A 17612-nucleotide genomic window follows, 5' to 3' on the forward strand; every position below is an offset into this window, starting at 1 on the left:
TGTGTGTGCGTGCGCGCGTGTGCCAGCGCATGAGGGGTGATAAACCTTGTAATATCTCAGTAGACATGGGGCAGCTTTGCCGTCTTCTCTCATGCAGCCAGGGTCGGCCCTGCATCCGCTCCAAGCATGCTTTTCGTGTCCTTCAAAGCTCACAGCAGGGGCGGGACTGCCCCCCTCATACACATGTGCGCGTGAGCTCCTCTGGGTCTCCTTTGAAGGTGCTCTCACTCACCTCCGGGCCTGCTAAGTGGGTGCCTCGCGCCAGCCCCGGCCTGCGCCCGAGAATTTAAATATAATGGACATATGTACCATTAAAATAATAAATACCAGCTTTGACCACAGCCTGTGACACATGAGCACTGAGGCGTAAATAACGGGCTTCCCTGAGTCCGAGCCCCCCACAGCCACAGAGGTACCCCCGCAGTACAGTCATTCGTGCACCAAGGTGTGAATCGCGGGGCTTCCCTGAGTCTGAGGCCCCCCCCCCCTACCCACACACTGCTGGGACTTAAGCACCAAAGTGCGAATCACAGGCTTCCCACCCCACAGAGGTGCTCCCGCACTGCTGGGACTCGTGCACCAAGGTGTATATCACGGGCTTCTCTGGGTCTGAACCCCCCCCCCCCCCCACACACAGAGGTACCCCCGCAATGCTGGGACTCGTGCACCAAGGTGTGAATCACGGGCATCCCTGAGTCTGAGCCCCCCTCCCCCCAGGTACCCTCGCACTGCTGGGACTCGTGAACGAAGGTGTGAATCACGGATTTCTCTGGGTCTGACTCTTACACACTCTCCATCCCAGGTAAAGAGCCCCCCCCCAGTATCTTAAGCTGTGTGCATTCAGGAAGGGACCACTGGCAGTCACAGGCCACAGCACGTGCATGTCGGCCCACTGTGCACACACATTACACACAATGCAACAATAGGCTACAGATCTGCATCCCGGTACACAGTGCACACTTAATGCACATTGCAGAAAACTGCAGACATTACAAATAAACACAGTGCGCACACACGCTGCAGACAGTACACGACACACACAGTGCACACCCACGCTTCAGACACACACAGTGCACACTCACACAAACACATAGTGCACGCCGGGGACGTCATACACGGTACAAACACACTGCATACATTACATTGTGTGCGTAAAACTGCAGATATCGCACAAAGTGCACACTGGGTACATCACACCACATTACAGACACACTAGATGCATTACATTGCGCAGATAAACACCGCAGTTATCACACACAGTGGACTCCGGGGACATCTCTCACTGTACAGACAAACTGGATTCATTACACTGTGCACAGCTGCATGGGCCCATTTGTGCCCATGAATCGGACGTTGCGTTACCCAGAAGCCTTCAGTGGGCACCCTTGTCCCTCTTTCATTTCCACGGTGTGGATCCTGGTGGAAATGAAGGAAGGACACTTGTGTCCGGGCCATGGCGGAGGAGGGCCCCACTGACCTCTGGGAGACCCGGGGGCCGCCGGGAGGGGCCCTCGGTGGAGCAGCAATGACCCGAGCCCGCCCGGGAGAATCAAGGTCAGTTGGGGCCCCTCGAGGTGTTACCAACATCCGACCCTTACGTTTTAAAAACCAGCTCTAAAAACGCTATATCAACGGGAACCTTTTACTTGGTTCAGCGTTTAAAAGTAACCTTTTTCTTGGTTCAGTGTTTCAGGTTTGGCACATAAGCCAAATAGAACAGGAAAGTTGCATAATTTAAATAAAAAACTTTAACTTTTGTGTCTTGAAGAATGGCGGCTAAGAGCGGCATCCAGTTTTGTCTCTCTTACTTTCATAAACATTTCAATAAAAGTGACTCCCAAACGCTAATATGTTTGCTTGCTAAAAAGTATTGTTGCTACCCCCAAGACAGGAGAACATGACTGCTGCAAAGAACTGTACAGGGCTGGTTACTGAACTGTATTTGTGGTGGATAGCTCAGTGGGTTACTGCTTTTGTCGCAGAGATGCTTCTGTTACTTGCCGTTCATAAGTTAAAATCCTAATATTGCACAGCGACCAATTAAGTGTCATCAAAGAGCTGCATGGTATAGGTTAGAGCTTTGACCCCCCCCCCCCTTTCCTTATCCTAAAGTGATTAAAAAGGGTCAGTTTAGGTAGGAATGTATTTTGGTTAGTAAAGCCAACCCTAACCACTGTGGTATGTTTTAAGTCCCGAGTTTGTGGTTCTCCAGACAACACTATCCTAAAACATACTGTCCACTGGCTTGGATGACGTTATTCCTACATCTTGTAATCCGCATTGTGTTATGTAGCGTTTCCTATAGACTGATTGACACACAATTGATTCATTGTCCCTATATAAAGTGTGTATGAGATGTAAAGTGCTCCGAAACCCTACACTGATGTGAGAGGGGCTATTAAACAGATACAATGTATGTGAGAGGGGGGCTATGGAGAGAGGGGGGCCCTGTTGAAGGGTGGTAGTGAGGGAGTCCTAGGGGCGCCGCCCGCTAGAAGCCGGCCCTGCACACACTGCTCACTGAAGACATCACGCTGTGCACACACTGCTCATTGAAGACGTCACACTGTGCACACACTGCTCACTGAAGACGTCACACTGTACACACGCTGCTCACTGAAGGCATCACACTGGGCACACGCTGCTCACTGAAGACATCACACTGGGCACTCGATGCTCACTGAAGACATCACACTATTTTTTAGCTCGAGGGACCATCCGGTCTGCCGAAGGCAGAACCGGAAGTCCGGAGATCTGATGATTCTAATAGTGGCTATTTATCCCGCCTCTCTTTTTGGCTCTCCTTCATTGGCTGGCTTCCTAAACGGAGGCCAGCCATTGGAGGAGAGAGCCGTCCCTCCAAATAAGCTCCGTCTTTTTCAGATTCGGGGGCGTGTTCCGTGCTGTTCTTTCCACTTTTTAGCCACGCCCTTTTTCGAACAGCAGGAACACGCCCTCGAATCCGAAAAAGTTTTGAAGCTTCCATCCGCCATTCCCAGCACAGAAGCAGAAGAAGGTAGTATCGTACAGAGCTACCCACCAACGGAGCATGGATCTCCTCACGGATGCTCCCTTCCCCCACCGCCATGGTCTGCATTTAGTCACGGCGCTTCCTCTAACACTTCGCTGCCCGTGGCCACGAACACGGCGTACAACCTCTCTAGTACCCAAACGAGAAGGGCTGCGTGGAGGAGGGGCGTGCGCTGTGCGGCAGACCCAACTTCTCTCGTGTTTTTGTGCTTCAATCCTTGTTGAACGTGTGTGAGCTATTCGTTTGCGAGGTTTGAGTTAACTTTGAGTGCATGGAAGTGACTTTTCTTGCTTTCTTTCTGCTCGCCGCAGGGACTTTCTCTTCACTCATTAACTGCTTATCTGTTCCTTGAAACCGGCCTCGGGGCTTCCAGGCACCCTTTGGGTTGAAGCTCTGCTGCCACATCACTGGGAAGCCATGTGAGCTGTTTACCGCTCTGTCTACCCGCCTGTATGAAGATACTCGGTAACGTGTCATTTAGTGGGGGTTGCAACTGGTCAGCACAGATGTTTGACAGCGCCAGCAAGGGAGATGGAAATAACTTGTATTTTCCCCCCAGTACTTGATACCTAACGACAGCGTTTCGACTCGCTGTAACTAAGCATGTTTCTCCCTCAACTTTGTTGTTACCTAAGCTTCTCAGCTACCCCGCCCCATCATTTTACTAAAGATTTCAGGAAGGATGTGGTAGGTTCTAGGGCTGTGCGAGTCAAGTCCTCTAAAAATACGGGCTTGACTAAAAAGCATAGACAAAGTATAATGTTATTGAAAGCAGTGTGTCCGGAACTCACTACATCACTCACTCTCTATCTCTCTACCTCACTCTTTCTATCTCACTAACTCACTTTCACTGTCTCTTTAACTACCTCTCTCTATCTCACTACATCACAACACCACTCTGCTTACATCTCACTACCTCACAACATCCCTCTCCCTCACTACATCACTGTTTCACTACCTCCCTCTCTCTCACTACATAACTCTCTCTACCTCACTACTCCACTCTATCTCACTACCTCACTATCTCACAACTTCTCTCTCTCAAAACATCACTACCTCACTCTCTAGCTCACAACCTCACAACTTCACTCTCTCTCTCACTACCTCAATCACTCTCTATCTCACTACCTCACTCTTTCTATCTCACTAACTCACTTTCACTCTCTCTTTCACTACCTCTCTCTCTATCTCACTACATCACAACATCACTCTATGCTTATATATCACTACCTCACATCCCTCTCCCTCACTCCCTCACTACCTCACTCTTTCACCACCTCACTCTCTCTATCTCACTACCTCACTCTCTATCTACCTCACTCTCTATCTCACTACCTCACTCTCTATCTACCTCACTCTCTCACTACCTCACTCTCTATTTCAATACCTCACTCTCTCTCTCTATCTCACTACCTCACTCTCTCTCTGCTAATGCAATAGGTATCACATATGCAAAAAAGCTAATGTCAATAGAAACGACAATGCCATTTATTTAGGGATACAAAAATGATAAAAAAATAATGAGCAATACCAATAGCTCTACCTATAATATTGCCGAGACCATTGCATTGTAAATGCTTGTATTAGAAAACTGTCGAAGCCACTTGGTTTGCATTCATTGATTAGGGAGTTTTTAAAGCGCTACGTGGCGCTCAAACCACGTCACGGCGCTGAAACAGCAAGATAAACCTACAGACAACATTATACAAACAGGAGAGTTAAGCGTCCTGCAGATGCGAAGATCTTCGGTCGCTCCTGGACCATTTGAGGCTGAATTAAAAGCTGCTGGAAGAGTTGTGTTTTCACAGTTCCGGACCGCTCTGAGAGGCTGCCCCACGGTTTCAGACGCTGGACCCCGAATGATCTTTGACAGGGGCGTAACTGCATGGCCGTTTCTACCATTAGGCAAGACTAGGCAGCCGCCTAGGGCGGCAAAAAGGGGATTTTTTTAACATTTGAAACCAAATAGCGAAATGGATGACAAGGGGAGAGAGTGATGGTAGTAAAAGGGAGGGGGCAGCATTTTTCAATTTTTCACCTAGGGCGGCAAAACACCTAGAAACGGCAACTCAAAACCGTTGATGAATGTGCCCCACAGTGTTTTCAGCCTGATCCCGAGAGCCATCAGAGAACCCCCAGATGTCAGTTCAGACACTCCAAATTTGCACCAGAGCAGGCATATTAAATGTGTGGGTGCCTGACGTGGTTCTCTTGCAGTCGGACAGTGAGTTTTCCTGCCGCCAGCAAACAATAAACACATTGAGGTGTGCGACAGCAATAGCTTGGAAGCGCGCAGTGATTTGATGGGGAACACCGCACCTCCCCCTGAAGTTACCTTGAAATCCCTACCTAATTTAAACAAACCATCATTACGCTATTAAAACATTTATCATTTGCAGAGGGTTTTATAATGGATGAGCCCCCTATAGCAGCGGTTCTGTACCTTTTGACTTCTCTGGACCCCTCTAACTAATTGGAAAGAATAAGAATCCGGGGACCCCCTCTGACTCATTGCAAACCAGGAACCTCCAGCGCTGTCTTCTTTACTGTATTCTTTTTGCACAAATCCAGCGATTCAACACAAGGAAACAAACTTCATTTGTAGCCTCCAATTTCAAATCCCTTCCAATTTACATAACGTTTTAAAATGTGTAATTTTGCTTCTTTATTTAGAAATATATAAATACCTGCAAGCCTAGCCTACAAATGTTTATTTTTCTAAACCTTTGCAGGCTAGGCTTGCGGACCCCCAGGGTCTGCGGACCCCAGGTGAATAACTAATGCCCTAAGCTTTAATGCTAAATCCGGAGTAGTTTTTAATTTTCACGGACCCAGTATTTTTTGATGCGCCTCTACTGCTAGGGTGCCAAGCGTCCGTGCATAGAAGCCTACAGTGGCGTCGTTACCTAGAGTGAAGCCGGTGCAGTGGTGCTGGGGAACATGGCAGAGAGACCCCCTTGAACCAGAGAGACCCCCTTGAACCGGTTAGCATGGGGCCATTTTCCATGCATGCATTACATCCCATAACAACTTTGCTGTGCCATTGGGACTGGGGAGAAGTTGGCATCCCTAGCCCACAGAGCGATGATGCTCCCTCTCAGTGGATTGTTTGCACAGGGCATCCTCTGCTGGCACACCCTTCAAGCAAAGTCTGCTTCCATGTCAAAGGGGCGGTCTGACCGAGGGCAATCCGAAGGAGGGGCAAAGGGGCATCTGACATGCCTGCTGTGACAAATAAAGTAGAGGTTCTGCTGCGCTGATGCTCAGGCTGAAGAGAGATGGCGAGGATAAAGCTTCTTTACCAGTGCCATAATACAAACAAGCATTGGCAAAGACAGCAGGTCGCATCTTTTGCACCTATTGGCTATTCCAATCCTGTTTGGGGATGCATTGGGGCATTAGCAAAAAACATTTTTGCTGATGCTGTGCAGCATTATCCAAAAGAAAAAAGACACACGGGAATGGCTGCTCCTGGCGCTGATGCAATGATGCAGGCGACATTTTTTATGTACTCATTCAATATCGCAGACTCCACTTGTCTCTGTAAATAAAAAAATAAAAAATGAAAGCACTTTTTGTATGGTGAAGCGGCGCTGCAGCACATGGCAACTTTTTGGCCTTGCAAAAATATTAAAGTGAAAAAAAAATATTAAAGGACTATTGGTGTGGAGCAATAGAGGAACGTGTGAGGTGAGTTGAACCGGAGGAAGCAACAGGGAGTATGCAAGGGAGCACTGGAGGGTGCTTAACGCTGGCCCTACAGGGTGGAACAAAAAATATAAAAAAAGAAAATCTGGAGGGGAGGAGGGAAAGATGTCCGAGCTGGAAGGGGTGAGGGAGCAACACGCACTGTGTTAAGGAGAAGAAGCATGAGGGAAAGAGCTACAAAAAATGTGCACTCTCACGAAGGGCTGAAAGACCAAGAAAAAAGTTGTTTCCTGAAGATAAGCAGTGGAAGAATAAAAGTATCTAATCAATAGTATGGTAAAGAGGCTATGCACCATGGAAGGACCAAACCCAGGAGGAAGACAAGTTATTGAATAAGAAGGAATCAAATGAGCGCTACAGTGAAGCCAGCCAACACTAAGCAGTCAGCAGTCTCCAAGCCAACTCTAAGTTTGTGGTTTGCTTTACAAGAGACTTTTACTATAAGCAACTAGAAGCTGTGTGCTCGGTCAGATCTAATGAGGTGACATCTGTCTCGGCGCAAGGATTCACCGGGAAATTCATTCAGGGCTTATTTTTCCCTAGCAACAAGGTCTGTTTGCGGGTATTTTGTCGATTGAGGCCATTTGGGGTGGTGCTATAAAGTATCTGCTGATATCCTAAATGTAGCACAGGACCTGCAGAAAATGTGGAAAAATGTCTGTAAAATGTCTCTGACCGTACTGAGCCATCCATTGGTATTGTACACAGCAGGGTTCATGAGATGGGCGGGGACCAACCTGCATCGTTCAGAATGGCTGCGCCTTCTCATGTTCAAATCACTTTCATTGTGTTGTCAGAGTGCAGTGGAATATATATATGCAGGGATAGTAAAGCCATCTCAGCCATAATAATATACTAGATGTAAAAAATCACCTTATTGAAATTCAGTTTGAATATTGGAATAAGTAGACCTTCTGTGTTAAAAAGACTCATGTCGCAGTAAAATGGAGCACATTTACCAAAAATAAAATCAAACACAGTCATCCAAAGCCTTTGTTAAAACAAAAAGCTGACTATAGTGGGCTCTAGCAAGCAGGCTGAAGTGAGAGGCACTGGGATTATTGCTTTTATTTATATAAATAAAGTTGTTAAGGCTTGTGTAACCCAAAAGGCGGTGAACCCGATAGACAATGTTTGTATATATGTATATAAAAAACCTTTAATAAAAATAAATTAAAATTAAAATTAAAAAAAGGCTTGCTCCTCACTTGGGTTTTGATTGTATTTTGTAGGTTACTTTTAGTGAAAATGTGCATAACGTTAACCTAGTTTGTGCTTTGGTTTCTGTGGGGAATCCATAGTCTATGGGCTACTCTCCTTAACGTTCAAATGTTTCTTATCTCCTCTTTCAAAATACATTGAGAACTTGAAAAGGAGGGAAGGGTTCAAGCCGTGTCTTCTAATATTGAACACAAGGGGGCGCACTCTTCTCTTCTGGTGGCACAGTATGGATATAGAACGCCTGCTCCACGCCCTACAGAACTCCAATAGACATCGAGAGATGTGTTGTCCTTTCTGTTGGTTTTGATTGGCTTATGTTGGTTGATACCATGATGTTCTACTAGGTCTTAGAAGAACAATAATGTATTCTATGGCTGTGTTTGTATAGTATTTAACACCTCTGATGAGGCTACAAATTGCTCCAATTTTCAGCGGTTCCGGGACACCTTTCTGAAGTCAGCGGTTGGAAGAGTGTTGGATTTGTTATGTCCTATGTGGTAGATGGTTGTTGAGGTGTGGGAGGTTTGATGATATGCCACAAACACGGTGGAGCTTACAATGTATTACCACTGCTTTCAACTCGCGATACGTTGATTTTTACTCATCTTCAAACATGTAATCTAAATATTGTTTTCCCCTAGTTCTGGCTTTCCCTGCTTTCTTGCTGGGCATCAACCAGCAGCGACTAAAGGACAAGCTGACGAGTCGCCAGATGGACAGTAAGTGGGGAGGCAAGTCCGAGTCCATCAATGTGACGCTGAATGTAGAGCAAGCGTGTTATACGCGGGACGCCCTGGCCAAGGCCCTGCATGCCCGAATCTTTGACTTCTTGGTGGATGTAAGTACCAGAAGATGTAGTAGGACTTCAGATTATAAGTGTTAGCATTGTAGCCACCTTTACTTTATCTGTAACGGACAGTAATACACTTTGAAATATTTAACATTGGACAATTTTTTCAAGAGACCCTACAGCACATCGAAGCACACCCTACGATTGTTACATAGTTTTGCTTTTCTGTATGTGCAGTGTGATTGAAATTTTACTTTCTATTAATAGGACTTGTAATAGCGCACTTTATTCTTCTGTCGCTTTTATGATTCTGGAGAGATCTTGTTAATGCAAAGGACACAAATCAATTAAGCATGCAGATAAAAATATTAACAATTACACTCCTTCTATAGCAACACACTTGAATAGTTCTTGTTTGCAACAGTATATTTCACTCTATGCTTCCAGACCAACAGGCGTGTCAGTGTCAATAGGAGGAAGCCAGGGGTAGGAGCTGCTTCCCCGGATTGTCCTTTGGCACCCCTTGGCCTGCCCTTGCTCTGGGCTTTATGGTCATGAAGACCACAGCAAGAGCAGAAAGTAAACAGAGCCCAAGAGCCATGGGTACAGTTTGCTTTCTCCAATATTCCTGGCAGTTAAAAGGAGCCTGTTGAGGGACTAAGGTTGGAATAAGGCCCAACTTCTAAAGAAGTGAGAGGAAGAAACCATGCATGATGTCACTTCTGCTACCCCTGGCATTTCAGTACAGCGAAATCCATGCCGGAAGCTAATTTTTTCACTCTTCCTTATTCAAAATAGAATCAGTGTTGCACAACGTACCCATCTACACTTTTGCGGTTGCTACTGTTCATCAACGTTCGCGCGTTTCTCTTTATAACTCAGGATGACTTCATCTCTAACTACTAGTGGTGAATGGACTGCACCTCAGCACAACATGTGTCATGTAAATAAGACTGGAAATTCAATAAACTCCAACAAATATGCATGAAACTCCAGTCCGCAGCTTTGTTGGGACTAGGGTGCTGATTGTCGCATCACGCAATTCTGTATCTAAGCTCACTAGATGAACCATTGAACCTCTTCTTAAACTGGACTCATCGATCAACAAAGACAAGATCATCCTTAATTCCAGGCACAAAGATGCATTCTGTTAGGGTCATGGTTAATACCGGTGCAAGAGCACCACACTTACGGCTGTCTTTTACCATCCAGTCAGTGGCCCCCATTTCCTTGCTTATGGCACCCTTTTTATACAGGTTTCTGAGAGGTAAAGAGTGGTACGTCTGCACCCCCTGCAGTCTGGGATTCAGTTCCTACAGAGAGCCAAAGACAGGGTAAATTATTGAAGTTATAGCCAAGATGTATCTTTAGAATCACAATGACTCCTGGTTCAGGCACTTGGAAGGATGCTGTGACAGTATCTTCCACAGTAACCCCGTCCTTATTCTGGGGGCATTAAAGAGAAAGGTATGCAGTATGATGCACTTACATGGCATTGACCCTCACCCCAAGGACAACAGTGCAAAAGTAGGTATCTATAGGGTTCATAGAATATATTTGATTTTTTTTAACATTGGTGTTTTAGAGAGCACTAAACATGAACTTCAGACGTGATAGATTTCTACATTCTGTGTGGGTTTCCTACCCTGCCTGACACAGTAGAGAGCAAAAATAAACAGTTTATTTTACATATGGTAGATATACAGCCATATTATGCCATAGTTCTATATATACTTTTTATATGATTTATTTTCTCTTGAAGGATACTGGGAGTTATAGGTATGATTGATACATTACTTATATATATGGGAATTTCCTAATTTCCTATTATAATTATGGGGTAAAATGACAGTTGAAATGTTGATTATGCATAGGCTAGTGTGTAACAGTTTAGTCTGTTGCTAGAGCTTTTAAAGCAGCTCTTACTCTAGAGTTGTTGTAAAGGTTTTACCATTTCCTAGGTATGTGAGTGGTTCTTGGGTGATGGCCTTGGGCAGAGCAAGAGGAAACATTAGAGAAAATCAAACCACTTATGGCAAATATTGGCTAAGAATCTTCTTGTGGTAGTTAAGAGTGTCACTGTGTCTGTGTGTGTGTTGTGTTCTGCATGTGTTAGAGGGAGTCAGTGGCTCACTCTTTCCTCCTAGATCATCTTCAGGACCTATTGCATAACCCTAAGAGCTGTACACAGAGGAACCCCGCACTACCAGGCATCCGAGATCAAACATTCCAAAAGAGTTTAAATAACATGCAGCAGCAGCACAGGATTAGTGAATAGGAGTTGTAGGAAATGAAAAAACGGACAGCAGATTCCAAGGGTCTGCAACTCCATCTCAGTCTAAAGCAGGGTTCGTTAAAGTTGGACCTGGAGGGACGGATCCAGGCCAGATTTTTACCATATTCCCATTTGGATAAATGTAGTTATCTTAAAAATCTGACATGACTGACATTGGAGAACACTGGTCTGAAGAACCATTCCCCTCTATGAAAATCTCAAGGCTCTGCTCATCACAGAGCACCCCTTCACTGCATAATCTCCCCTGCACCCGCTCTAGTAACCTCCCACCATCTGTGGCTGCCTCACTTAGGACCATCAGACACTTCTCTCTACACATACAATTCCCCCAGAACTCCCCCCGCCTTCTCTACGGTGCTCCATTATATTACTTTGTTGCTAGGTTTCTACTACATAAAACCACATATGTAAACATATGCAGGGCTCATGTTTTAGTTTCATTTCATAGGTCGAAGTAGCTTAAGCCATTAAATAATATGATGTCAAACTACGCGATGCATTTTAAATTGGCGAACACTTTACTGCGAACGAACCTGCCCAGGACATGATATTTCACATGAGAAATTATTGTGGTCATTGTTTTCATTATCTTTATTGCGATAGCGTTGATTAAGTCAACCATTTAGTTATTGTGGTACGGAACATCTTAAGTAGGCACAATAATGAAATGTAATTTGCTTGACTTTAAGAATGTTTATAAAAAACATCCATGTATTTTATAGTGACTCATGAGGTGGTATATATAATGCACTGCGTAATAGGCGCAACTCTTGTGACAGAAACAAGAGAAATGGTCGAATTTTTAACAATCTATATCACATTTTGTATCAATTGATAATAAATTGAACAAATGCCATACCATCTTGGTAAATATTAGTTGGCGTTTCAGCTCTTGAACTAATTTTCCCTGGCCCTTCCCAAGGGCAAATCAGATACTGCGGCTCATGCTGTTACCGTATCTGCAAGAGCAAGCGGGCATCCCACTGCCTCTGGGAGAACTCAGATCCCTTCCTGGTTAATGTGATTGGTTATTGTTGAAGCATGCCCCCAATGCATGTGGTGCATTGCATACCACAAAGTAACAGATCAGACAAGTTAACTCAAAAGTGCTTTCACATCATGTAAATTCTTATCTGCAGTAAGTCAAGACTTTAATTGCAAACTTTTTGCTAGCTTTTAAATTATGGAAGTGAATGCCTTGTACCATGCAGCAAGAACAAACATATAGTTTGAAAGTTTACTGTCAGGAATGCTCGAACAAATAATGGGAGCATCCTGTCAGCCTAGAAGCACACAAGGGAACTTCAGGTTGTAAATCAGTAGTATAATATTTCTGCTTACAAGAGCAAATATGCTTATGGTTGTTAAAAGATCTTGATTTCTTGCTTACAATTTCTGTTTTTGTTAGTCGATCAATAAAGCCATGGAGAAGGATCACCAGGAATACAACATTGGAGTCTTGGATATTTATGGATTTGAAATATTCCAGGTAAGGCCGTACACCATGCAATGGTCTTTAAAGATTATTTTCCCTATTCTCAAATGCAAAATGGTGAATGCATTAACCACAAGTCCTGTAGGGGATACTCAATTGAAATAAGTCTTCACAGCTTGAAAGGAGAAATTGGGGCTGCGGTGTACTTGAGAGATAATCAGTTTCCTACATGGAGTAGACCTGTATGAAATGCTGCCATTTTTTCAAAACAGAAATACATAATTAAGCCACAAAATGATACTAGGACAGGTTGACTCAGAAGTATTGTGAGACAATATTTTCATGTCTAGCAGCTAAACAACATCCAACAGAAGTGGTGGAGACAAAAACAGCAAGCCGAATTAAGGCGGCCAGAAAAAGGTATAGAGAAGCAACTCTAGTACTGAGTGATCAAAGGTGCCCAGGGAGACGTGTTGTGTGTTAACAGTAGGCACCAGAAGGTGAAATACTGTTAAAGGACTCCCTTTAGGCTTGAACTATGCTTCGGTCTTTAAGGTTCATGCACGTAAGTGCCATTAAAACAGAAAACAATAATGCACTAATGAAGAAGTAGCCATGCTAAAATAAAGTATTGTAAGAGAAAAGAAAAATATATTTTAGCTAATGAATTGATAACATCGATTGGTAAAATCCACAAAGTGTAAACTGTTATTATTTTTGTAGATATAATATTGACAACCACATTAACCCCTTCGCTGCGGCGGGAATTCCGCCGCAGCGCTGGGGGGAGTGGGGGGGCAGCGCGGTGGCGCTGTGCTCATGACGGAGCCACTCCGTCATGAGCCACGGTTGAGCTGTGCTCATGACGGAGTGGTTCCGTCATGACTCCGCCCAGTTGCATTGTCCCCCCGCACAGGCGGGGAAACAGCGCCGTGTGGGCGGAGCGGCCGCCAACGGTCGCGGCATGACGGAACCACTCCGTCATGAGCACACGGCAACCGTGGCTCATGACGGAATGGCTCCGTCATGAGCAGGGGAGGGGTTAAAGACTTGATGTGCTACTAGATACATACTTCAAGCCACCACCCAGACTTCATCACTAGCCTTCCTGCATTATGACGACATGACAATTAGATTATTTTTTATAGAAATGATATTTTGATATTGCTAAATATATTCTTGTGAGATGTATAATCATATTGTTTAGAGGTATCGTTATTTTACGTTGTTTCTTACAGAAAAATGGCTTTGAACAGTTCTGCATCAACTTTGTGAATGAGAAATTACAGCAGATTTTTATCGAGCTGACGCTAAAGGCGGAGCAGGTAAGGAAGCACTTTAAGTCTCCTATAAATATAGGTCTATGTAAGTGATTTATAAAGTGCAACTGTTACTCCGAGGAGTGTCCTGGCGCTGCAGCATAGGAGCCGTCAGCAGGCAAAGAGAAGAGAAAGAGTCTAGGTGGGGGGAAAGAGCCAGGTCTTAAGTTTTTTGCAGAATGCCGGTGTTTTCTTGATGGCCCTGAGAGTCAGCGGCAGCGTGTTCCAAAGAGAGGGCCCAAGGAAGGAGAATGATCTGCCCCAAACCCCCCCCCCCCCCCCCCCGCCTCATCTTTCTAATCCGAGGGACTGTGGCTGGACAGAGGTTTTCAGAGCGAAGGTTTCTCTGGGGAGTATAGAGCTTGATTTTGTCTTGAAGGTACCCTGGGCCAGGACTGTAAAGTGCTTTTTGGTTAGGAGTAATTATTTTAAAAATGATTCTCTTCCTGACCGGAAGTCAATGTAGGCTGTGAAGGAGGCCCGAGACATGGGAGCGGCGTGGGAGCCCAAAGATGGTGCGTGCTGCTGCATTCTGAACTAACTGCAGCATGTCTGTCAGGTGCTGGCGTCACCTGAAAGGAGAGGAGATACAATAATTTCCCAAGTCCACGAAGGAGGGAAAACCCGTGCCCACCACAGAGTTCATTTGAGTGTAAAATGACAGTTGCTCATCAAATTTAAAGCAAAAAGGTTTTCTTGCATAAGTGTCACTAGGATCATTCTACAATCCTTTATGCAATCCTCTTTAATCTACTGTAATGATAGGTACCCAAATATGAATCCTGGCCTCACTGCAGGCTCCCCAGAATAATGCACCCCCATATTTTCGTTTCAATGCTGTTGTTTTGTTGCAGGTTTAACATTATTGTTTTGTATTCGTTTTTCACCGCCCTCGAGGGATATTTCTTGCTTCCGCTTGTTCCTGTCTGACTCCTGGCCTTCCACCTTCCCTGCTGTTTCCTCTTTTCGTGTGTCTGCTCTATTCCATATCTCCTCTGTTCTCATGCCATGCTGGATTTGGGCCCTGTGTCTGTTGGTACAGCATGCATCCTCACCCGTTTCACCGCAGGTGGCCAATCTCTTATTATTGTTTAGCATGGCCCGGATAGTCTGTAATCTCCCGACAGGCTCTCCTTCTGCCCCAACTCCCCTTCCCTTCACTGGCTTCCAGTCATTGTCTTTAAGATCCGTTGTCTTGCCCATAAAGCCTTGTTTGGCAGGTCTCCTTTGTATCGTAAAGACAAACTACGCTAATACTGTCCCTCTCACACATTAAGATCCAGGTATAAGGTGCTACTGTCTATTCCCCGTGTCCAACCCTCAAGATATGGGGGCAGAGCCTGTTCCTACACTTCTCCAACGACATGGAATCAGCTTCCAAGCTAGCTTCGCAGCTGTTCAGATTTTCCTCAATTTCAAAAAACTTTTAAAACCTGGCTGTTTTAAATTACTAGATGTGTTTCATGTGGAGGCCGGGCGCCGAGATACACATTCAGGTGTGATTCGTTGCACTTTACTAAATGGATATAACATAACATAGCATAAGTTTTTTCTAGACACTGAAAGGGACTGTGTAATGAGCTCCTGGTGTCTCCCACTCTTGATAATTTGTCATGTTGTTTGCATCACTTACAGTGTCCTGTAGCTCCTGTGTAGACCCCGTAAAAACAATCTGCCATTAACTGATAAACAGACAGGTGGGACACAAAGCGAGCGCATCGGGGGCTGTGTGCCCCTGCATCTTTAAGGCCTCGCAATCACGTTACATCTACATAATACAAAGCGGACCTGACCTGTTCCTTTGTGATGCAGCTAATGCAGCAATGAACACTAGGTGGCGCCAGATACTGTGGTTCTCTTTCCCCAGCGTCATATTCCTTGGATTGGAAACTAAAGAGGGGCCTACAAAAACATTTGGTCTCTTGCTCCACAAAAGCGTCCAGCATGCTAAGGTGCAAGCTGTCCTTTAAGAAATACATTACAGCACACTGCACTGGCTTCAGCTCTCGGCCTACACCAAATTCAAATCTTACTGTGTGATACATGCACTAATAAATACCTTACAGACAAAATCTTTAGGGGCATTTCCTCGATATGGAGTTTGTAGGGCTTGAAGTCCTGGCGGACAAAAAGAAAGTGCCAAGAAACAAGCATGGTCCTCTGACTCTGTATTTCAGACTCTCCCACTCCCTTCATTGCTTCATGGAAGAACACAAAGCACATGCGCCTTGAGTTGGAGTATGGCCGAAGTCCGCCATGTTAGCGGATGCAATCATCTCTGCTCCCCCGGAGGAGGACTGTCCGCCAGTGAGATCCAGGCATGCATGAATCTCACTGTAAAATCCTAACTACACACTATCACAGAGAAGCTTCTCATTCTTTGACACACCAATTTGAAATAACATATACTCATTTGAAATAAAACTATAGTTCAAAGAGGCATTGATTAACCTCTCCTAATAAAAACCTTCTCAGCCAGATCTCTTTCTATAGCCTATAGAACCACGACACATTTAAAAGCAACTTCATTCTGACCACAAAGATTCCAAACTCCAAGCAAAAAGGTGTTGTCATCCAGGAGACTCTAAGACTCACCACCGAGGCCCACCTTCAAAGTCCCTCAGCTTAACCTCAACTTAACCTTCTGACATCTAGCGAGCATGCCCTTTGAGGTCTCGCTGAGCCCAGCGCATGCACTGGCTCGGAGAGACATTTTGGAGGTGAGTTTTCAAAGTGCTGCAGGCTGGCCTAGCGCCTGCGTTCACGCGCGACCCGCTAGCCTTCAGCAGCACTTTGAAAACTCGTGCTTTAGCGCGTCATCGCGATCACTTTCGCTTTCAGAGCGATCGCGATGACTTTCGCTTTTACGGCCGCGCGGCGTTACTTTTACTGCCGCGCGGCCAATGCTTGTTTCTTTGTCTCTCACGTCACTGCCCACTCTCTCTACAGTCATTTACCATCTTTCTTTGATCTTTGTCCCCCCACCCCTCTGCGGGCCCCTTTGCTGCAGTGGTTGCTTCTCTCTGGTCACAATTACTTTCTCTCTTATCACTGTTCTCCTGTCTTATTGCACTGTCTCTCTTCACCCTGATAGCTCTACTTACCTTTTATAGCACCTTTCCTTTCACTGCCCCTCTCTTTTTTCATTGCCATCTCTACTATTGTTTCCTCCTCATATTTGCACCTCATCCTGTTGTTGTTCACTCTCTCTAATGTTACTGCCTACTCTTTGTTCGGTCATTGCACCCACTCGTTTTCCTATCACTGGACCCGATTTTCTAGTTACTCTACAGTTACTGCACACCCTATTTTTCCTGTTACTACCCCCTGTTCTGTCCCCTACTTCTCTTGTCACTGCCTCTCTTTCTGTTTTGTCACTTCCCTCTTCTAGCACTGGCCCCCCTTTTTTTATTGACTCTACCGCTTTCTTCTGTCTGTGAACATCTTTCCTGTTATCATTTTTTTTGCTTTGTCTCTCACGTCACTGCCCACTCTCTCTACAGTCATTTACCATCTTTCTATGATCTTTGTCCCCCCCACCCCTCTGCGGGCCCCTTCACTGCAGTGGTTGCTTCTCTCTGGTCACAATTACTTTCTCTCCTATCACTGTCCTCCTGTCTTATTGCACTGCCTCTCTTCACCCCGATAGCTCTACTTACCTTCTATAGCACCTTTCCTTTCACTGCCCCTCTCTTTTTTCATTGCCATATCTACTATTGTTTCCTCCTTACATTTAATTGTCCCAGTTGTGGCTTCTTGCTCTATCTCGCTTGCATCACATCCCACCACCAGTATTGCAGTAGCCCATGCTC

The 17612-nt window shown here is 45.2% G+C and overlaps 1 protein-coding gene across 2 annotated transcripts in view; it reads left to right on the forward strand.

Annotated features, from left to right (window-relative positions):
- The window catches only part of MYO1E (myosin IE), a 541337-nt gene that overhangs the window by 367841 nt on the left and 155884 nt on the right, over nucleotides 1-17612 (forward strand). For both annotated transcript variants that reach the window (XM_085643738.1, XM_085643737.1), the window contains exons 10-12: nucleotides 8602-8798; nucleotides 12455-12535; nucleotides 13720-13806. In XM_085643738.1, the coding sequence (XP_085499864.1) occupies nucleotides 8602-8798; nucleotides 12455-12535; nucleotides 13720-13806 (365 nt within the window). The remainder of the gene's footprint in view (nucleotides 1-8601; nucleotides 8799-12454; nucleotides 12536-13719; nucleotides 13807-17612) is intronic.

The sequence above is a fragment of the Triturus cristatus genome, chromosome 3_1, assembly GCF_964204655.1.
Source record: "Triturus cristatus chromosome 3_1, aTriCri1.1, whole genome shotgun sequence".
NCBI classification, from domain to species: domain Eukaryota; kingdom Metazoa; phylum Chordata; class Amphibia; order Caudata; family Salamandridae; genus Triturus; species Triturus cristatus.